The 17,270-nt window shown below is 34.0% G+C and overlaps 1 protein-coding gene across 3 annotated transcripts in view; it reads left to right on the forward strand.

Moving 5' to 3' along the window:
- prkg1l (protein kinase cGMP-dependent 1, like) overlaps positions 1-17,270 on the forward strand; it is a 37,290-nt gene that overhangs the window by 4,468 nt on the left and 15,552 nt on the right. For all 3 annotated transcript variants that reach the window (XR_009272504.1, XM_058784983.1, XM_058784984.1), the window contains exons 3-16: positions 503-620; positions 713-879; positions 3,244-3,357; positions 10,552-10,657; positions 12,089-12,152; positions 12,925-13,002; positions 13,501-13,586; positions 13,930-13,995; positions 14,125-14,193; positions 14,298-14,394; positions 14,499-14,638; positions 15,568-15,657; positions 15,940-16,081; positions 16,217-16,380. Coding sequence is in view for 2 of the 3 variants with exons in the window: in XM_058784983.1 (XP_058640966.1) it covers positions 503-620; positions 713-879; positions 3,244-3,357; positions 10,552-10,657; positions 12,089-12,152; positions 12,925-13,002; positions 13,501-13,586; positions 13,930-13,995; positions 14,125-14,193; positions 14,298-14,394; positions 14,499-14,638; positions 15,568-15,657; positions 15,940-16,081; positions 16,217-16,380 (1,501 nt within the window). In the remaining variant the exon portion in view is untranslated. The remainder of the gene's footprint in view (positions 1-502; positions 621-712; positions 880-3,243; positions 3,358-10,551; positions 10,658-12,088; positions 12,153-12,924; positions 13,003-13,500; positions 13,587-13,929; positions 13,996-14,124; positions 14,194-14,297; positions 14,395-14,498; positions 14,639-15,567; positions 15,658-15,939; positions 16,082-16,216; positions 16,381-17,270) is intronic.

Below are 17,270 nucleotides of genomic sequence, written 5' to 3' on the forward strand. Positions count from 1 at the left end.
ATTCTTGTACAATAAAGACAAACAAAACAAAATCTGTGTTGCTTCATCTTTCATACATACGTAAAAGAAACACCAATTCTTAAAGACGCTTAAAGACAGTCTGATACTAAAACAGAGCGAACCATTACAGAATAAAAATATCTATACCCAATCATGCATGCATTTAGTGTTAGATTTTTAATTATGCAAATTATGGCTCTTACACTAGAAATAGTTACAATTATCTTATTATTCTTTGGCACTGTGGCCATCTGTCTCCTCTGAGTGGGTCCACACACATGCGCACATATTTAAATCTTGAGTTTTAAATCAATCCAATTCTAAATGTTCAGAAACACATTAGTGCAATCATTATAATCTATGACAAAGCAAATCTGACTTTATTTTTATATGCATTATGCATCAGCGATCTGTGCAGAGTTCAGAGGTAACAACCCAGTCTTTTTTAATCTTATAATAACGTTGTATTATTCATCTTTACACTCATTTCATTTGCATTTAGGTCAACAACGTGCTTCTTCCCTGAGAGTGAGGAGAAAAGCGCTGCTAACAGAACCAGTTACCTTGGAGCCGAAACTAGTCTTACAAAACCCACCAATCAGCCACAGCAAGAGTCAAGAGTAAGAACCTGCCTAAAATCTCAACTCATTCCCTTGTTGCCTGCTGCTACATTTCCCCAGTGTAACTCTTTATCTGTCTTTATTTCTTTCAGGTCACAGCAGCTGATAGAATCGGCTCTGGCAGAAAATGAGTGTATGAAATATCGAGACAGGGATCAGATGCGGTGTTTGGCGGATTCTGCCTATCCCCTGACACTCAAACAGGGTGTGAGTGTTGTCCAGGAAGGGGATAATGGGACCCAGGCATATATAGTTGAAGGTGAGGAAGAGTGTGAGAATGAAAGAGATACTCTCGCCTCCTAATACTTCTCAGAATGGAACAAGCTGTCTTTGGACTCATACTGCATGTTGATCTGACTGTGAGCATGTCTGAACAATCACAGATCCCGGTGCTTACATGGGTATCTTATAACCCAGTGTTCAAAAGTCACTCATTATTAGCCGAGGTCCAGTTATGCCTCCATCCGTATTGTGAATAATTGATTTCTGTGGATCTTTAATACTCTCTCTGGTTTGCAGTGAGATGTGCTTATGTTTTGGTACTGTTTGTCTTTTGCTTTCAGCTTCTAGTTGCACTTCAGCTCTTTACATTCAGTTTACATATAAATCACAATCATCATGACCGTATCTGACTATTAGTGGAGTTATATCCCCTTAATCCTATAATATAATATAATAATATAATATAATTTTGCTACTGTGCTTTTAAGACTTCTATGTAAACATCCTCTTTGCATTTGAAATGAACAGCATTTACAGGTTGTGGGTTTAGTTTTAGCTCAAATATACTTTCTGCTTCCCTGTCAATTAATAATAGCTTCTCTGCAAAAGCTATAGCTATATGTTATATGTGACAAAACAATTTGATAAAATACAAAATCAGGGTCAAATTTAAATAAATTGGAGATCCAGACACTTTTATTTATTTATTTAAATTTTTTTTTAGAAGCTTGGAGTCAGTCAGATTTTTATTTATTTATTTATTATTATTATTATTGAAAGACATTAATACTTTTATCCAGCAGTGATCAAAAGTGACAAATAAATTTATAATGTTTTTTTTAAAATCTATTTCAAATAAATGCTGTTATTTTTAACTTTCATCAAAGAATACTGAAAGAAATTTATCTTATGGTTTCCTCAAAATATGAAGCAGCACAACTGTTTTCAACATCAATAATAATAATAAATGTTTCTTGAGCAGCAAATCAGCAGCAAAATTCTGCTTTGCCATCATAGGAATAAGATTATATATTTTATAACAATTAAAAATAGTTAATTTTAATAATAACATTTCACAATATTAATGTTTTATATAAAATAAATGTAGCCTTTGTGAGCAAACGACACTTCTTTGTTTTTCCTTGCAGTTCTGACTTTTTTCTTTTGAATTGTAAATTTGTATTTCACAATTATTTTTGTCTTTCTTTTTTTTTTCTTTATCCACAAAATACAAAAGTAGTTGTGACTTTTTATCTCACAATTCCATCTTTCCTTCTCAGAATTGCAAGTTAATTCTGTCTATATGACTTTAATAATTGCGAGACAAAGTCTGAATTGTGAGATAACATTTTTTTTAATTTATTTTTTTTATCCTGTGACCGAAACCAGCTTCCATAAGTATTTTTTTATAATTTAAAAAAACAGACAAACCTTGCTACGTGTACTGCGTTAAGCTAACTGAGACTTGTTATAGCACTTGCATATCATTGCTCTTTTGTTGATTTTGATTGCTTCCATTGTCATCCTTTGTAAGTCACTTTGGATAAAAGCGTCTGCTAAAGGACTAAATGTAATGTAATGTAAAGTATCTATATATGCATGTACATTTTAGTTTGTTTTTATACATGCTGAAGGAAGCAAAGTTACATTCTCATTATCCATATGTTAATCTGACTTTACAAAAATTGTGCCAGTGCTTTAGTCCAGCTGAAATCAAGAACAAGCAGCAAAGAGGTTACTTCACATAGAATTCTTAAAGATACAGTAGCCAAAAAATAAATAAATAAATAAAATACACACATTCTTTTTAATCCTTTAAAGAGAAGGTGCAAAATAGTCATAAAAATGTTGTTGGTGCCAGAAACCTCGACTAAAATTACAAGTGTACTTCAGACACTCGTTTAATCTGTCCCTGTCTCTGACTGAAGCACATTAATTAGTATGCACCTCCCATAGTGTTTGCAGGACCAGGCAGGTAGCAGGAGAAGTGTGAGACTGAGTTGCTTCTGGAAAGACAGAAAGAAAACATTCCTGCTGGTTATGTGGGGCAAAATGAGTTTTAAAATGTCAGTGCATGTCTAAACACCCAGGTTGCAAGTGAAATAAAAGGATAGAGAGGAGCAGGAGTGAAATCTATTACCATCCATTAAAGTGTTCATCAATACCTGTCAGTGAGCTGTGCTAATTCCAGCCGTGATTTGTTAAAGGAGGCCAGTATTTGTCCTGATGTGCTGGATTGTTTGGGCTCTGAGCATCTCCGTGCCTAATCTGCGACGGGTCAGATCATCTGTCTATGTGACAGTCACGCTGCCGCTCAACACCTGTCATTCCCACCAACCTTGAGGGCTGTAGATGACGTGTGTGTGTGTGTGTGTGTGTGTGTGTGTCTGTGTGTTAACAGAGGGAAAACTGGAGGCATCCAGGGCTTGCCAGAGGCTGCACATCATTGAGCCGGGGATGATGTTTGAAGAACTGGCCCTCATTCATAACCACACCTGCTCCACTACTGTCACAGGTATTGACATACATGTGTGCATCCACACACACAAACACACACTTGCTAATTTCATCCCTTATCACATCAGCTAAAGAGAAACACACAGAAGGAAAACGGTATTGCTCAGAGGTCACTCTTTTATAGCTTAGAGGGCTTAATGGAATCTTTTACTTTTATTTACTGTAACTATAAACTGTGTTTCACTGAAACCTCCTTAAATAAATAAGACAATTGTTGACACAGAGTAAGAGTATAGTATACAAGCTTGTTTCCTCCATTGGATAAAAAATAATAATAATTGCAACTTTATAAATAAAAGTCAGAATTGCGAGATATATGCTCAGAATTGCAGGGCAAAAAAATTCTGAATTTTGAAATGAAAAGATGCAATAACCTTTTTTATTTTTAAATCCATGGCGATACAAAAAAAATTTCATAGAATTCATAGAAAGTCAGAATTGCGAGTTTATCACAATGCTGAGTTTATATCTCATAGTTCCGCCTTTTTTTCTCAGAATTGTTAGAAGTCCAATTTTCGAGATAAAACGTTGCAATTATCTTTTTTATTTTTTACTTAAAAGATAATCGTAAGAAATAAAGTAACATTGCGAAACACAATATCACAATTACTAGAAATAAAGTAGCTGCAATTGCAAAATATAAAGTTACATTACAAAATAGTTGCATTGGAATGGGATGCATGGGATATAAAGTGAAGTTGTGAGACAAAGTCGCAATTGCAAAATAGATACATAGCAAAACGCCATGTCGCAATTGTGAGCTGTAAAGTGACACTGTGAGCTATAAGTCACGTTACGAGATATAAAGTCACACTTACTAAATTTGCAATTGTGCAATATGCAGTTACATTGAAAAACACAATGTCGCAATTGTGAGATATAAAATGACATTATATGATTAATTTGCTATTACTACCAACAAAGTCACAATTTTTGTTTATTTTGTACTTAAGTGTATTTTGAATGTAACGAGCTGATAGTATAGATAGTATAGATCTGATCATTTGGTTTTGGAAGAATGTCTGAAAGCATACTTGCAGACTTTGGTGTCTTTGCAAATCTGAGCACAGTTTGAGACACTGAGATCTCTTTGGAAACTCTAAATAAGATGTGAGATCACTGAGGTCTTGGTCTTTTTCTCAGAAGAAGGAGAGCTTAAAAAGTCTCTATTTGCTGTGCATTTATTCCTGTTGTTAGTATTCCTGTTGCTGAGTAAATCTCATTTGAAAATGATTCGTTTGCACACTCACAACTACCATGTTCACAAAATTAGTGTAGTAGTACATATGTCGTTTTTTTCCAGTTTAATCCCACTTGGGATGCTCTGAGCGTGTCTGGGTAATCAGAGTATTCCCACCATCACCAGTCTGAAGCTGTGCTGAGAGATCAGTGGAATATAACATCAAAGGAATCAGGAAAATCCACATATAAATTCTCAGCCTACAGCACGCCACACTAGAGTCCACAAAACATACTGCATATTGAATGGACAGATCTACAAAACCCATTTGGTTGTGATTTTGAAATCTCTTTATGTGTTTTTTAATCTTTTATGTTGGTCCTTCTGATCTTACAACACTGGATGTTTTTTGAGAAAAGATATATTCTTTAGAAACATCTGTAGTTATCAATCGCTGCATCTGATGCTGTACACTAAAAATGTATTGTATATGTTTAAATTTTGCCTTTTAAATATAATAAAATAAAAAAAACCTCTTCACTGAAATGAAAATTTTGCTGTATCCTAAAAAATCCCATTTCTATCTCAGAATAAAACTTAGGTAACTGTAAGAAATAACGTTACAACACAAAGTCGCAATTGGTACAAATAAAGTTGCAATTGTGAAATAAAGTTATAAATGTGAAAGTCGTAATTTATGACATATAAAGTTGCACTTGTGAAATATACAGTTACATTGCAAAACACAATGCTGCAGTTGTGAAATATAAAGTGACATTACAAGATATAAAGTTGCAGTTACTACAAATAAAGTCGCAACTGTGAAATATACAGTTACATTGCAAAACACAATGTCGCAATTGTAAAAAATAAAGGGACACTGTGAGACATAAAGTCTCTTCATTACTACAAATAAAGTTGGAATTGTGAAATAAAGTTTCAAGAAAAGTTTCATTTCCCTGTACAATGAAATTCTTACTCTACTTTCCACTCTGAATGCCGCTAATAAAGTTACAGTACAATGTGAAACACAAAATTGTAATTGTGAGATATAAAGTTGCAATTGGAAAATATACAGTTACATTGTAAAACACAAAGTCACAAAAATGTGAGATATAAAATGACAATGTGAGACTTTGCAAGAAGTTGCAATTACTACAAATAAAGTTGCAATTGAGAAATATACAGTTTACAGTACATTGCAAAACGCAAAGTTGAAAATGCAAGATATTAAGTTGCAACTGTGAAATATACAATTACATTGCAAAACACAGTGCCGCAATTGTAAAATGTAAAGGGAAATTGTGAGATATAAAGTCGCAATTATTTGTACAAATGAATTTACAATGTGAAACACAAAGTCGTAATTGTGAGATATAAAGCTGCAATTGGGAAATATACAGTTACATTGTAAATTAAAAAGTCACAAATGTGAGATATAAAGTGACACTACGAGACAAAAAGTCGCAAGTACTACAAATAAAGTCAGAATTGTGACATACAGTTACAGTACATTGCAAAACACGCAAAGTCGCAAATGTGAGATATAAAATGATACTGCGAGACATAAAATCGAAATTTCTACAAATAAAGTAACAATTGTGAAATATAAAGTTGCACTTGTAAAACACAATTCGTAATCGCGAGATATAAAGTTGCAATTATGAAATATACAGTTAGATTGCAAAACACAATGCCACAATTGTGACATATACAGTGGCATTATGAGATATAAATTTACAGTTACTACAAATAAAGTTGCAATGTGAGACACAATGTCATAAATGCGAGATATAAAGTCACAGTTAGGAAATATACAGTTACAGTGCATGTGAAACAATGCTGAAATTTTAAGATATAAAGTGACATTGCGAGATACACAGTCACAATTATTACTACAAATGAAGTTGCAATTGTATAGTTACAGTGTTACAGTTAAAAATAATTGCAGTGTGAAACACAAAGTTGTAATTGTGAGATATAAAGTTGCAGTTGCGAAATATATAGTTACAATGCAAAAATTACATTGGGAGTTTTAGTCACAATTACTAGGCTAATGTCATTGTGAGACAAAATCAGTTGTGAGACATAAAGTCACAATTACTGGAAATAAAGTCACAATTTTATAATATATAGTTGCACTGTGAAACGCAGTCACAATTGTGGGAATCACATAGTAGAATATTGTCACAATTGTGAGAAAAAAAGTCGCAATTATGAAAAAAAATCAAAATGCAAGGTATAAGTAGTTATATGTCATTGTGAGATTTGTTTTTAAATGAAAATGCTAAACATGTTAGTTGCATGTTAAATACATGGGTTTCTGTAAAGAAAATATGTCTTTTATATGTCTTTCTCCAACCCTAAAGAATATATCTTTGTCAGATAGATGAATTAACGTTAATTTCTGAGGTGCATCCCCTATAGCATGCTTTGATTTATGACTCTTTCAACACCTCTTCTCTCGTTTATTTCACATCCTCTCTTGAGTCCAGCCTGAGCCACAGGGGCATCAGCTTGACCTATTAATTTTAATAGAGGGTCATAGCAAGACATAGAACGAAAAAAAAGCAAGGAATAAAGTCTGAAAGAAAGCAAATAGGCTAAAAAAGATGAATTGAAAGTGAATGGAGGATCCAATCAAGTTAGATCATTTTCCAGATGTTCTGTTTCTTCTACAGGGAATATCTGCCTTGATTGTGTGTCGTTTTCATCTTTCAGTCGATATCCTTTTCCACGTTCGCAGTTCTCTTTTATTTTATCCCTCTCAGCCTCTCTTTCAGACTATTTCTTCCCTCTCACCCCTTTTATTTCAAGTCTCTGATCAAGCTTTCCCCAACTCTTTTCTTCAGCTTTGTTCAGGTCTTGTGCTTGGTGACAGCTTGAAATTGCTTTCTTTTTTCACTTTGCTCCTCTTTTTTCATCTCTCTGTTTCTTTTCTGATCCTTACTCTCTAACCTGATCGCCTCTATATGTCTAAGTAAAAGATAAACACAGTTTCCTCAGTTGCTTGTAGATCTCAGATTCTGTGACTTGCATTTTAAAATGTGTGCTTTGTGACCTTAATTAAATTCATGGAAAGGCAATATTACAGTGGCGTTAAAGTCATGCTTAAACAAGTAAACATGTCATTGCATAAAAAAAGCTAAAAATCAACCAGTTAACAAATATATGTAACCTTGCATCTGAAAACCCATCTAAAGTCTTTTTTTTTTTTTTTTGTGATTTAATGTTTTCTACATAAAATAATCCTTCATAATGTAAAGAACATTCTGTGAAAATGTAACCTTGATATCTTTAATATTGACTGAGTAAGACCATGTCATAGATTAAAATTAATGGTTGAAATCAATTTTGATGCTTGTTATCTCATAATTAGATTTTAAAACTTTAGCCTGGATTTCCCAGACAAGGTCACATATGTTCTAAGAATATTTTGCTAATGTTACAATGAAATTATATATATGTATATGTATATATTTATATGCGTATGTGTATATATATATATATATATATATATAAACAACCAGTAGTAACATTTAAAAAATGTCAGATGAATGTCCAACAAAAATGCAAAAATGTTTCATTAAAAAAAAAAAAATAATGAATGATGCATAAAAAATATTTCTGTGCTAATGTTTTGAGAACATTATTAAAGACCAGATAACCTTGAATGAGTATTCTATTAATGTTACTGGAAGAATGTCTGTTTGTAAATGTAACAGAACCTTGCCAATGTTCTGAGAATATTCCCAGTTAGCTGCGAAGCGTATTACGTCAAGCGGCATTTATTTTAATGAAAGAGAGGGAAAAATGTGTTGAATTATAAAACAACATACAGTATGCTGTTCAAAATGAAGACAAAATATATTTGGACACTTTGTGGTTTTTAAATGTTAGTGGAACTTGCCTATACTGTAGTTAATTGGTTTAGCAACAAGATGAGCACAGCAACAATATTACAATATTAATATATAAATGATTATAATATGACACCATATTTCAGAGCGTTGCATAATGAACAATATGTTTGAAACAATCTCTTTAAACCCCAGTGGACACTTTAATGGGACCTCTACAGACTTTATCACAGACATTTCAATCATTTAGTTAAGCATGATTTAAATAATAATAATAATAATAATTCTCACTCATCAAACCTGTTTGGCTTCTTGGCTTGATCTGGCCTTGAAACTGTATTAAAATAAAATATGCTTGCTTTAAAATCCCCACATGTTGTGAGTGTTTTTTTCTGCTTCTTAAATTACAAAATGATGCTGCTGTTATGATTTTCTAAAATTGGGAAACCTTGTAAAGTGGATAAATAGCCTAATGATTTTGTGATTAACAGTCAGGTTGAATTGAGTAAAAATGGTTGCAACAAGATGTCAGGAATCAAAACGTGAGAAGACCAGGTTGGGTTTAACATATTTGCCCATTAAACATTGTTAAACTGAATGTTTTCCTCTAATTAAAACCCAGTGGACAGATGTTTTACAACACATGAGGCATGCCCTTCACTAAAAGAAGAGAAAATCCATGAATTACCATAAAATATTTATTTATTTATCCAACCAACCATATGTGTGTGTGTGTGTGTGTGTGTGTGTGTGTCACTCTGCACTGGTTTCTAAAATATAAATTGACCAAAAAATTGCATTTCAGTGTCTGAGTCATATCTGTGTTCATGATGTTTATTGCAGTCCAGGTCTGCATTTTTTATTTATTTTTATTTTTTTGTGTGTGTGCAATGATTAATGTCAAATTCTCGGCTATTCCGCAGAGGAAAGGACAGGAGATAAAAGAGAGGTAGCAGGGGAGAGCAGAGGAGACAGATTGCAGGATTTCTCTTCCTTACGACAGCACAGTCAATTAATAATGGTGTCATTACTAATTCAAGAGAATCTCAGGAAGTGATCGAGAATGAGTTTGGGATGAACTCTATTTTCAGCTCTTCCCTATTTTTTTTTTTGAAAAATTGTAACTTGGTAGAAGCAGGTCACTATTCAGGAGGAGAATTTTTCAGTGTGTTTTAGAGTCACCCGAGGCAGAAATCCTGAAACACAAAGTACTTTTTTCAACTATACATACAATTACGGTTTTCTCTTTTAATGTGCTTTAAAATATAATTCATTCCTGTGATCAAAGCTGAATTTTCAGCATCATCTACACTCTTCAGTGTTACATGATCCTCTAGAAATCATCCTAATATGCTGATTTATTATCAATGTTGGAAACAGTTGTGCTGCTTAATATTTTTTGGAACCTGTGATACTTTTTTCAGGATTCTTTGACGGATAAAAAGTTCAAAAGAAACAGCATTTATTCAAAATAGAAGTCTTTACTATCACTTTTTATCAATTTAATATATCCTTGATGAATAAACATATTCATTTCTTTCAAAAAAAAAAAAATAAATAAATAAAATAAATACTGACCCAAACTTTTGAACAGTAGTTCACAAAATATTTCTATTTTGAGTTTATGTTGTTCTTTTTAACTTTTTTATGTAATATTATTGGTCTCACGGTGTTTTTTATAAACATCGGTTAGTTTATGTAAGCTGTTATATAAACGTCAGAGAGGCCTTTGGACCTGATATAAGAAACAAACAAATGATTTTCATTGCCTGGCAACCCAAATATTGCCCTGCAAATTTCATTTATCCCATGTTAGCTTAAATATTAGTGAGAGTTTAGAGATCATGTTTGCTGGTGAACAGAATGGCAGATCAGCCTCAATCCATGTAAGTCTGCTGTTTTTGACAGAGATCTCACACTTGTTTGTCTTATACAGTTCATACCGTCCATATCAATTTCTCTTTCTGTCTTTATAAGTCTATATCCACCAAAGCCGAACTGTCTCGCTCTCTCCTTTGATCTCCCTTCTTCACAGACATCAGGAAAAAATCACGTATTTGTGTTTCACCAAAACAAAGAGCCGTGAGTTCACAGACAGTTGGAAATCCAGTTCTTCTCAGACTCTGCTGTGTGTGTGTGTGTGTGTGTGCAGCTCTGGTGAACAGCAGGCTATGGGTGATGGAGGGTCAGGTGTTTCAGAGGATCATGCAGAGGAACGGCCTCATCGCTATTACACAGTCTCTGCACTTCCTGCGCAGGTTAATGCCACCATCACCATACTCACATAAACCTTTACAAGACACACTTTTGTCCCTCACAGATTTTATACAATTTTATAAATAAATGAGGAAATATATTTTTATGTAGCGCTGTGCATATTCTTGCCTTCAGCTTAGGTATTTTTTAAATAGGTTTTTGAAATGTATTTATTTGTTTGTTTATTTTCAGTTTATTTGAAAAGTTTTAATAAAATATGTCTATATCGTGTTTTTTTGTTTTGTTTGTTTTTTCCCAGTTTTAGTTTGAATTATTTGAGTACATCAAGTCAATCTAAATTAAAATGAGAAATGTTGCTTTGGCAACTACTCTAGCTAAAATAAAAGATAAAATAAGTGTGTGTGCGTTTGTATATATATATATATATATATATATATATATATATATAGCAATTTTCTTTCAGTTAATGTTTATTTTATTTTTGGTGCTTTTAATTTTAGTTTAGTTAATAATTAAAATTAACATGTCCCCATAATTCAGGTAAGTGATCAACAGGTTTTTTTTTATTGGTTTTTTTTTTTGTGATCAACAGAGGTTTTTCATTGGCTGATTCATAAACCTTTAATCCTAAATATACCCCTGCAAATACACTAAATTGTTACAATAAAATGCTGTTTATCAGTTTTGACCCCAAAGCATCACATTCTTTTATTCCATCACATTGGAGTTGAAATTTATACATATAATATAAATTAACAGCCATAGATGTCTTTGTCAACCCTGTTACATTCTAAATGTTTTGGGGTTTAATAATAGTATAGGTTGTCAAAAATGGCTTAAAATGGTCAACACATTATTCTTGAGCTTTGTGCATAATTGAACATTATTTGATCACTGTGATATTTTCCTCTATAACAGAGCTGACATATTGAGCTTGATGGATGTAGATTATGTGTGAACCTTCTGTACCGAAACGTTCATCTCATGACCTGAAATATGATGTCAGAAGGATCATACCAGTATTTCAGGGAAAATGTCAAAGTACAACATGGTTAAACAGTTAACAACAATTAACAGTTAACAAATTCGGCGCTTTTTCAAAAATGCTTAAAACATGTTGACAGTGAAAACATGTTCATTTGAATAAATGCAACATTTAAATTGAATTTGGTTTTATTGATTCATATACTCAATAAAATGTAATGGTGATGGTCTGTTTGCATTACAAACAAAGAGTTAAATGTATATATAAAAAAGTGTTTTCTGTTAATCTTATAAGTAGTCATTTTTTTGTTTTATTATGTTTCTAAAGTGTGTTTTAACATATTTCCACTTTGTTAGTTTACTGAAAAACATTAATTTAGCACTGCAGCTCAGACGTAATTTTCTGTAAGGGAGTCTAATGTGATTTACACTGATATATAGTGAATGCAGCTGTCTGCTTTCCTGACTCTCGTTCGTCTGTCTGTTAGTGTGGCACTGCTCTGTGTGTTTCCAGAGGATGTTCTCGTGAAAGTGTCTGATTCACTGGAGGAGGTGCGTATGACTGAACATCATCATCATATTTCACTGCTGTACCTGATCAGCGTGTGATCAATAAACATTTAACTTGAAGGTTAAAGTGCTGCCTATAGCTTGATCAAATCCATTTTTTAGTGTGTTTGCACCAATTAAAGGAATAGTTCACCCAAAAACCGTTAACTGTCATTAATTACTCACCCTCATTCACCCTCGTTCCAAACCCGTAAGACATTCGTTCATCTTCTGAACACAAATTAAGATATTTCTGATGCATTCCGAGAGCTTTCTGACCCTCCATAGACAGCAAGGATCCTACCACGATCAAGATCCAGAAACGTAGCGAGGAGATCAGTGAAATAATCCATGTGACATCAGGGGTTCAACCGTAATTTTACAAAGCTACGAGAACACTTTTTGTGTGCAAAGAAAACAAAAATAACAACTTTATTCAACAATTCCTTAAAATTATTTTTAATTATTGCCTTAAAATTATTAAGTAAATAATAATAAAAACAATTCAATTCAATTAACTTATTATCATTTACTTAAAAATTTTAAGGCAACGGGTTTCCTCAATTTTTTTAAGTTGTCAACTTATCACTTTTTACAGTGTACGTAAACAACGCATGCAACGTATGTACGCAGATACGTTGTTTATGTTCAGATCAAAGTGCAAACAGCGTACACAGCGTATCCGTGTACATACGTTGCACTGATATAAAAACTATTTTTTCAGTATATGTAACGTTTTTCTCTCTATATACATCCATATACATCTTTGTCGTAGTCTCACTACAGTGATGGTGATTATATAATTCGAAATGGAAATCCAGGAGACAAACTGTACATTCTGAGTCAAGGCCAGGTGAGAAAGACATCTATCTATCTGTTTAATAAAATATGTCTAATATGTGTACACTGTATGTGTGTGTATATATATATATATATATATATATGTGTGTGTGTGTGTGTGTGTATGTATGTACAGTGCCCTCCACTAATATTGGCACCCTTGATAAATATGAGCAAAGGTGGCTGTGAAAATAAATCTGCATTGTTTATCCTTTTGATCTTTCACTCAAAAAATTCACAAAATTCTAACCTATCATTGAAGTAAAACAATTGAAAGTGGGGAGAAAATCTCATGATGAAATAAATGTTTTTCTCCAATTAATGTTGCATTCATATATATATAATATTTTTATTTTATTTTATTATGAAATGAGAGACAAAACTTGCTCAACTAAGTGGGAAATGAATTGTCAAAGATATTGACTGCATAATTAATTATTTGTTGTACGATAGATATAGAGATGATTGTAGTACAGTGATAGCATAACAGTATGCATGCTTTTGTTCTTAGGTGAAAGTATTAGAGAAGCACTCGGCCAATGAGGAGAGTGTGATGGTGTCCGTCCTCACCAGAGGAGATTGTTTTGGAGAGAGAGGGTAAGATTCAACCCTCACCAGCAGGGGGCGCCACTCTCCAAAATTCACCTCGCAGTTTATTACCTATCCAACACAAGAAATACGACCGGTGATATTTATGTTGGACCAGAGAAACTCACAACAACCATGCATATTAACAAAAGAGGAGAATATATAATATCGCTTATGTAATGTGTTGTAGGTTGTGCACCATTTTTTTTTTTTACTTGCCCAGAAGCTCTAAATAAGACAACTGCAAACATGTGCATGCTGAATGCTTTGTGGTTCACTGAGGACCATTGAAATTCAAGTCAGAAGGTATCATGTAACATTAACATATCAGACCTGTTCCTTTGCTCTCCAGAGACGACGTGAGGTCGATGAGCGCTCTTGCCGCAGGCGATGTGACATGTCTGGTCATAGACAGAGAGTAAGTGTGCGCCATGAGGGATAAACCAACATTCATGTTATGGAAACAGCAAAGTGGGCGAAAAAACATAACTAATTCAAACTTATGCTGTAAAGCTGACCTTGGCTGTATTCCACCGTCTAAATCCAGGGTTTTCAAAAAAGTAACTGGAGGCTTGGACGATGCCAGAAAAAATCCTAGCAACAAGGCCAGATTGAAGTAAGACTTAAAAGTCTGTATATTTTACATTATTCACTGAAATGAATGAAACATCACCAGTGTGATGTTATTGAAGGTCATTGTGATCTCTATATAATAAACAGGGCAGATGAAGATGGGTCTGCGTTTGGTGAAACGTCTCTCCGCAGTTTTCAGGTGCTGTGTAATCTTGGAGAAGGACAGTATGGTCCCACTCAGCTCGTGAGTTCTCTACAATGTGTATTATTAATTAGCCCTGCAGTTTATGCTTGTTCAAAAAAGTTCCATGTAGTAATTATAATTCAGCCAAAGTTTTTTGTCATTAGGTCCATTTGAAGAGCAACTCCAACTGTAAGTTTGCATTGAAGACCATTAGAAAACAGGCGATACAGAGCCCAGGCCAAAGAGAGAGGATACTCGCAGAGAAACACATCTTGATGGATCTCCAAAGTCCATTTATAGTAAGGTCAGAACATACACTAGGGAAGGGGTGTCCAATTCTCTTCTCAAGTTTCTAGTGAGTCTGAAGACCTAGATTTCCTTTTGAAAAAAACAGCATATGCTGGTTAGGGAAGTATGGCAGCTGGTTTGAGTTGGTTTAAGCTGGTCCTTAGTTGGTCCTGAGCAGAAGCTAACCAGCTTAGGGCCAGCACATGAACAGTTTAAACCAGCTCATAAACCAGCTAAGGACCAGCTTAAACAGGCTACAATGCTTAAAAAAAAACCTTTTTGCATTTAATTGAAACCTTTTTAAGCAGTTGTATTCCTTATTAGACTTCTTTAACCATGTACAAGCTCAAAGGTTTGGGATTAGTGAGATTTTTTGCATGTTTTTCAAAAGTCTCTTTTTTGCTTGCCAAGGCTGCATTATGATTATTTTTTTTTTTTTTTGCACAAATACAAAATGTTAAATATTATTTAACATTATTTCTATGGAAATATATTTTACATTTATTCCTGTGATCAAAGCTGAATTGTCAGCATCATTACTCCAGTCTTCAGTGTCCTTCAGAAATCATTGTAATGAGCTAATTTACTGCTTAAGCAACACTTCTTATTATCACTGTTGAAAACAGTTGTGCTGCCTAATATTTTTGTGGAAACTGGATTATTTGAAAAATAGAAAATTCAAAACATGATTTTTTTTTCATGACATTCGTTGAAGGACATAATTTGGCGTACAACTGATAACAAACAACAGTCGTAAGACTTAAAAAAAAAACAAAAAAAAAACCTTAATATAAAAAATAAATAACAACATGTTATTCCCAAAATACAGATATTGCTCTTTCATATCAGCCTGTCAACTAATTGCCAATGAAATTTAATTTTTTAATGTGTCAATAGCAATGTTGTGTTTTGCTGTAAATTTCAAAGTTTTATATTTTTGGTCAGGTTGCACTGTACGTATAAAGATGCCCGGTGCCTGTATATGCTGATGGAGGCTTGTGAAGGTGGAGATCTGTGGAATCTGCTGAGAGAGAGGTACAGAAAGTCTCAGTATCTCAGCGTACACACTGATATATGCATACAATTATTCTCAACCGATTCTGTTTAGTGATTGGGAAAATCACAACTGTACGGAATGACTTTTATCCTGAGCAAATTATAACATTTTAAGGAATTTTTATAATAGAACCTGATATTATTTAACTAAAAATGTTCGGAAATGAAACATGTAAAGACTCAAAGCTACAGTGAACATGTCATCTTGTGAACTGAACTAAATTAACAATGGCTGACTAATATGTGGTTTGCTTTTTTTAGGGGGTCACTGGAAGAAGACACTGTTCGCTTCTACGCAGCGTGTGTGCTGGAAGCTCTTAGTGTACTACACGCCAAAGACATTGTTCACAGAGACCTGAAACCTGAAAATGTGCTCCTGGACCAGCGAGGATATGCTAAACTGGTGCTGAATAGATACAAATTCAACCGTGTTTAAAGTTAAACCAGATGGCAGCCTGTAACCATCTGATTGTGATGATTCATATTGGGTCATTTTAACTAATATAACACTTTGTCTGTGTTTATCTCTCTCTAACAGACAGGGTTTGGTTGTGCTAAGAAGCTGGGCTCTTTGCACAGAGCCTGGTCGTTCTGTGGATCTGTGGGTTATCAGCCTCCAGAGGTCATTCTGCATCAAGGTCACGGTCTGTCCGCAGATCTCTGGGCTCTAGGAATGTTGCTGTATGAATTGCTCAATGGCAGGTGAGTTTTTTTTCTACATCTTTTCGGATGAGACGTTAAACCAAGGTCCTGACTCTCTGTGGTCATTAAAAATCCCATGACACTCATCGTAAAGAGTAGGGGTGTAACCCCGGTGTCCTGGCCAAATTCCCTCCACTGGCCCTTGTCAATCATGGCTTCCCAATAATCCCCATCCACTTGATTGGCTCTATGACCCTCTCTCCTCTCCACCTGTAGCTGGTGTGTGGTGAGCGCACTGGCGCCGTTGTCCTGTGGCTGCCGTCGCATCATCCAAGTGGATGCTGCACACTGGTGGTGGTTGAGGAGAGCCCCCCCCCCCCACATGATTGTAAAGCGCTTTGGGTGTATTGCAATACACATGAAAGCGCTATATAAATGCCTCATTCATTCATTCATCTTTTAGCAATTCTTTTGTGATTTTGCAAAGGCAGTACTTTCTATAGACTCTTACAGTGTGTTACAGTTAGCTTATATATAAGCATCAAGTAACATTCTGGCTTATTTTTAAATAAAAGGAACAAAAAAAGAGCTTGCACACTATTTCCGAGGACAAAAATCCAACGAAATTCAGTGCTCAGAACAAAAAGGTGACATTTTGGGTTTCCCCTTCATCAGTGGTCATGAGATAAACTGAAACACCTGGGCCAATTTGTAGTCTGGGTTATTTAAAAAAACTCTTTTACACATAGTAATTGTCAAATTATCTGTAGCATGCTTGTTCTTCAACATGCATAAGCAAATATATTAACAGTTAATATATTTAGAATGGAAGTTTAGCAGGTGGGTAGCATTACAAATAAATGTTTAAAAAGTATAACCAATTAAAAAATTCTGTCATGATTCTGTCAGATTTGATTTAGGCTTGTAATCACATATAAACACTGATCATA

This window comes from Onychostoma macrolepis, chromosome 08, assembly GCF_012432095.1.
Source record: "Onychostoma macrolepis isolate SWU-2019 chromosome 08, ASM1243209v1, whole genome shotgun sequence".
Classification (NCBI taxonomy): domain Eukaryota; kingdom Metazoa; phylum Chordata; class Actinopteri; order Cypriniformes; family Cyprinidae; genus Onychostoma; species Onychostoma macrolepis.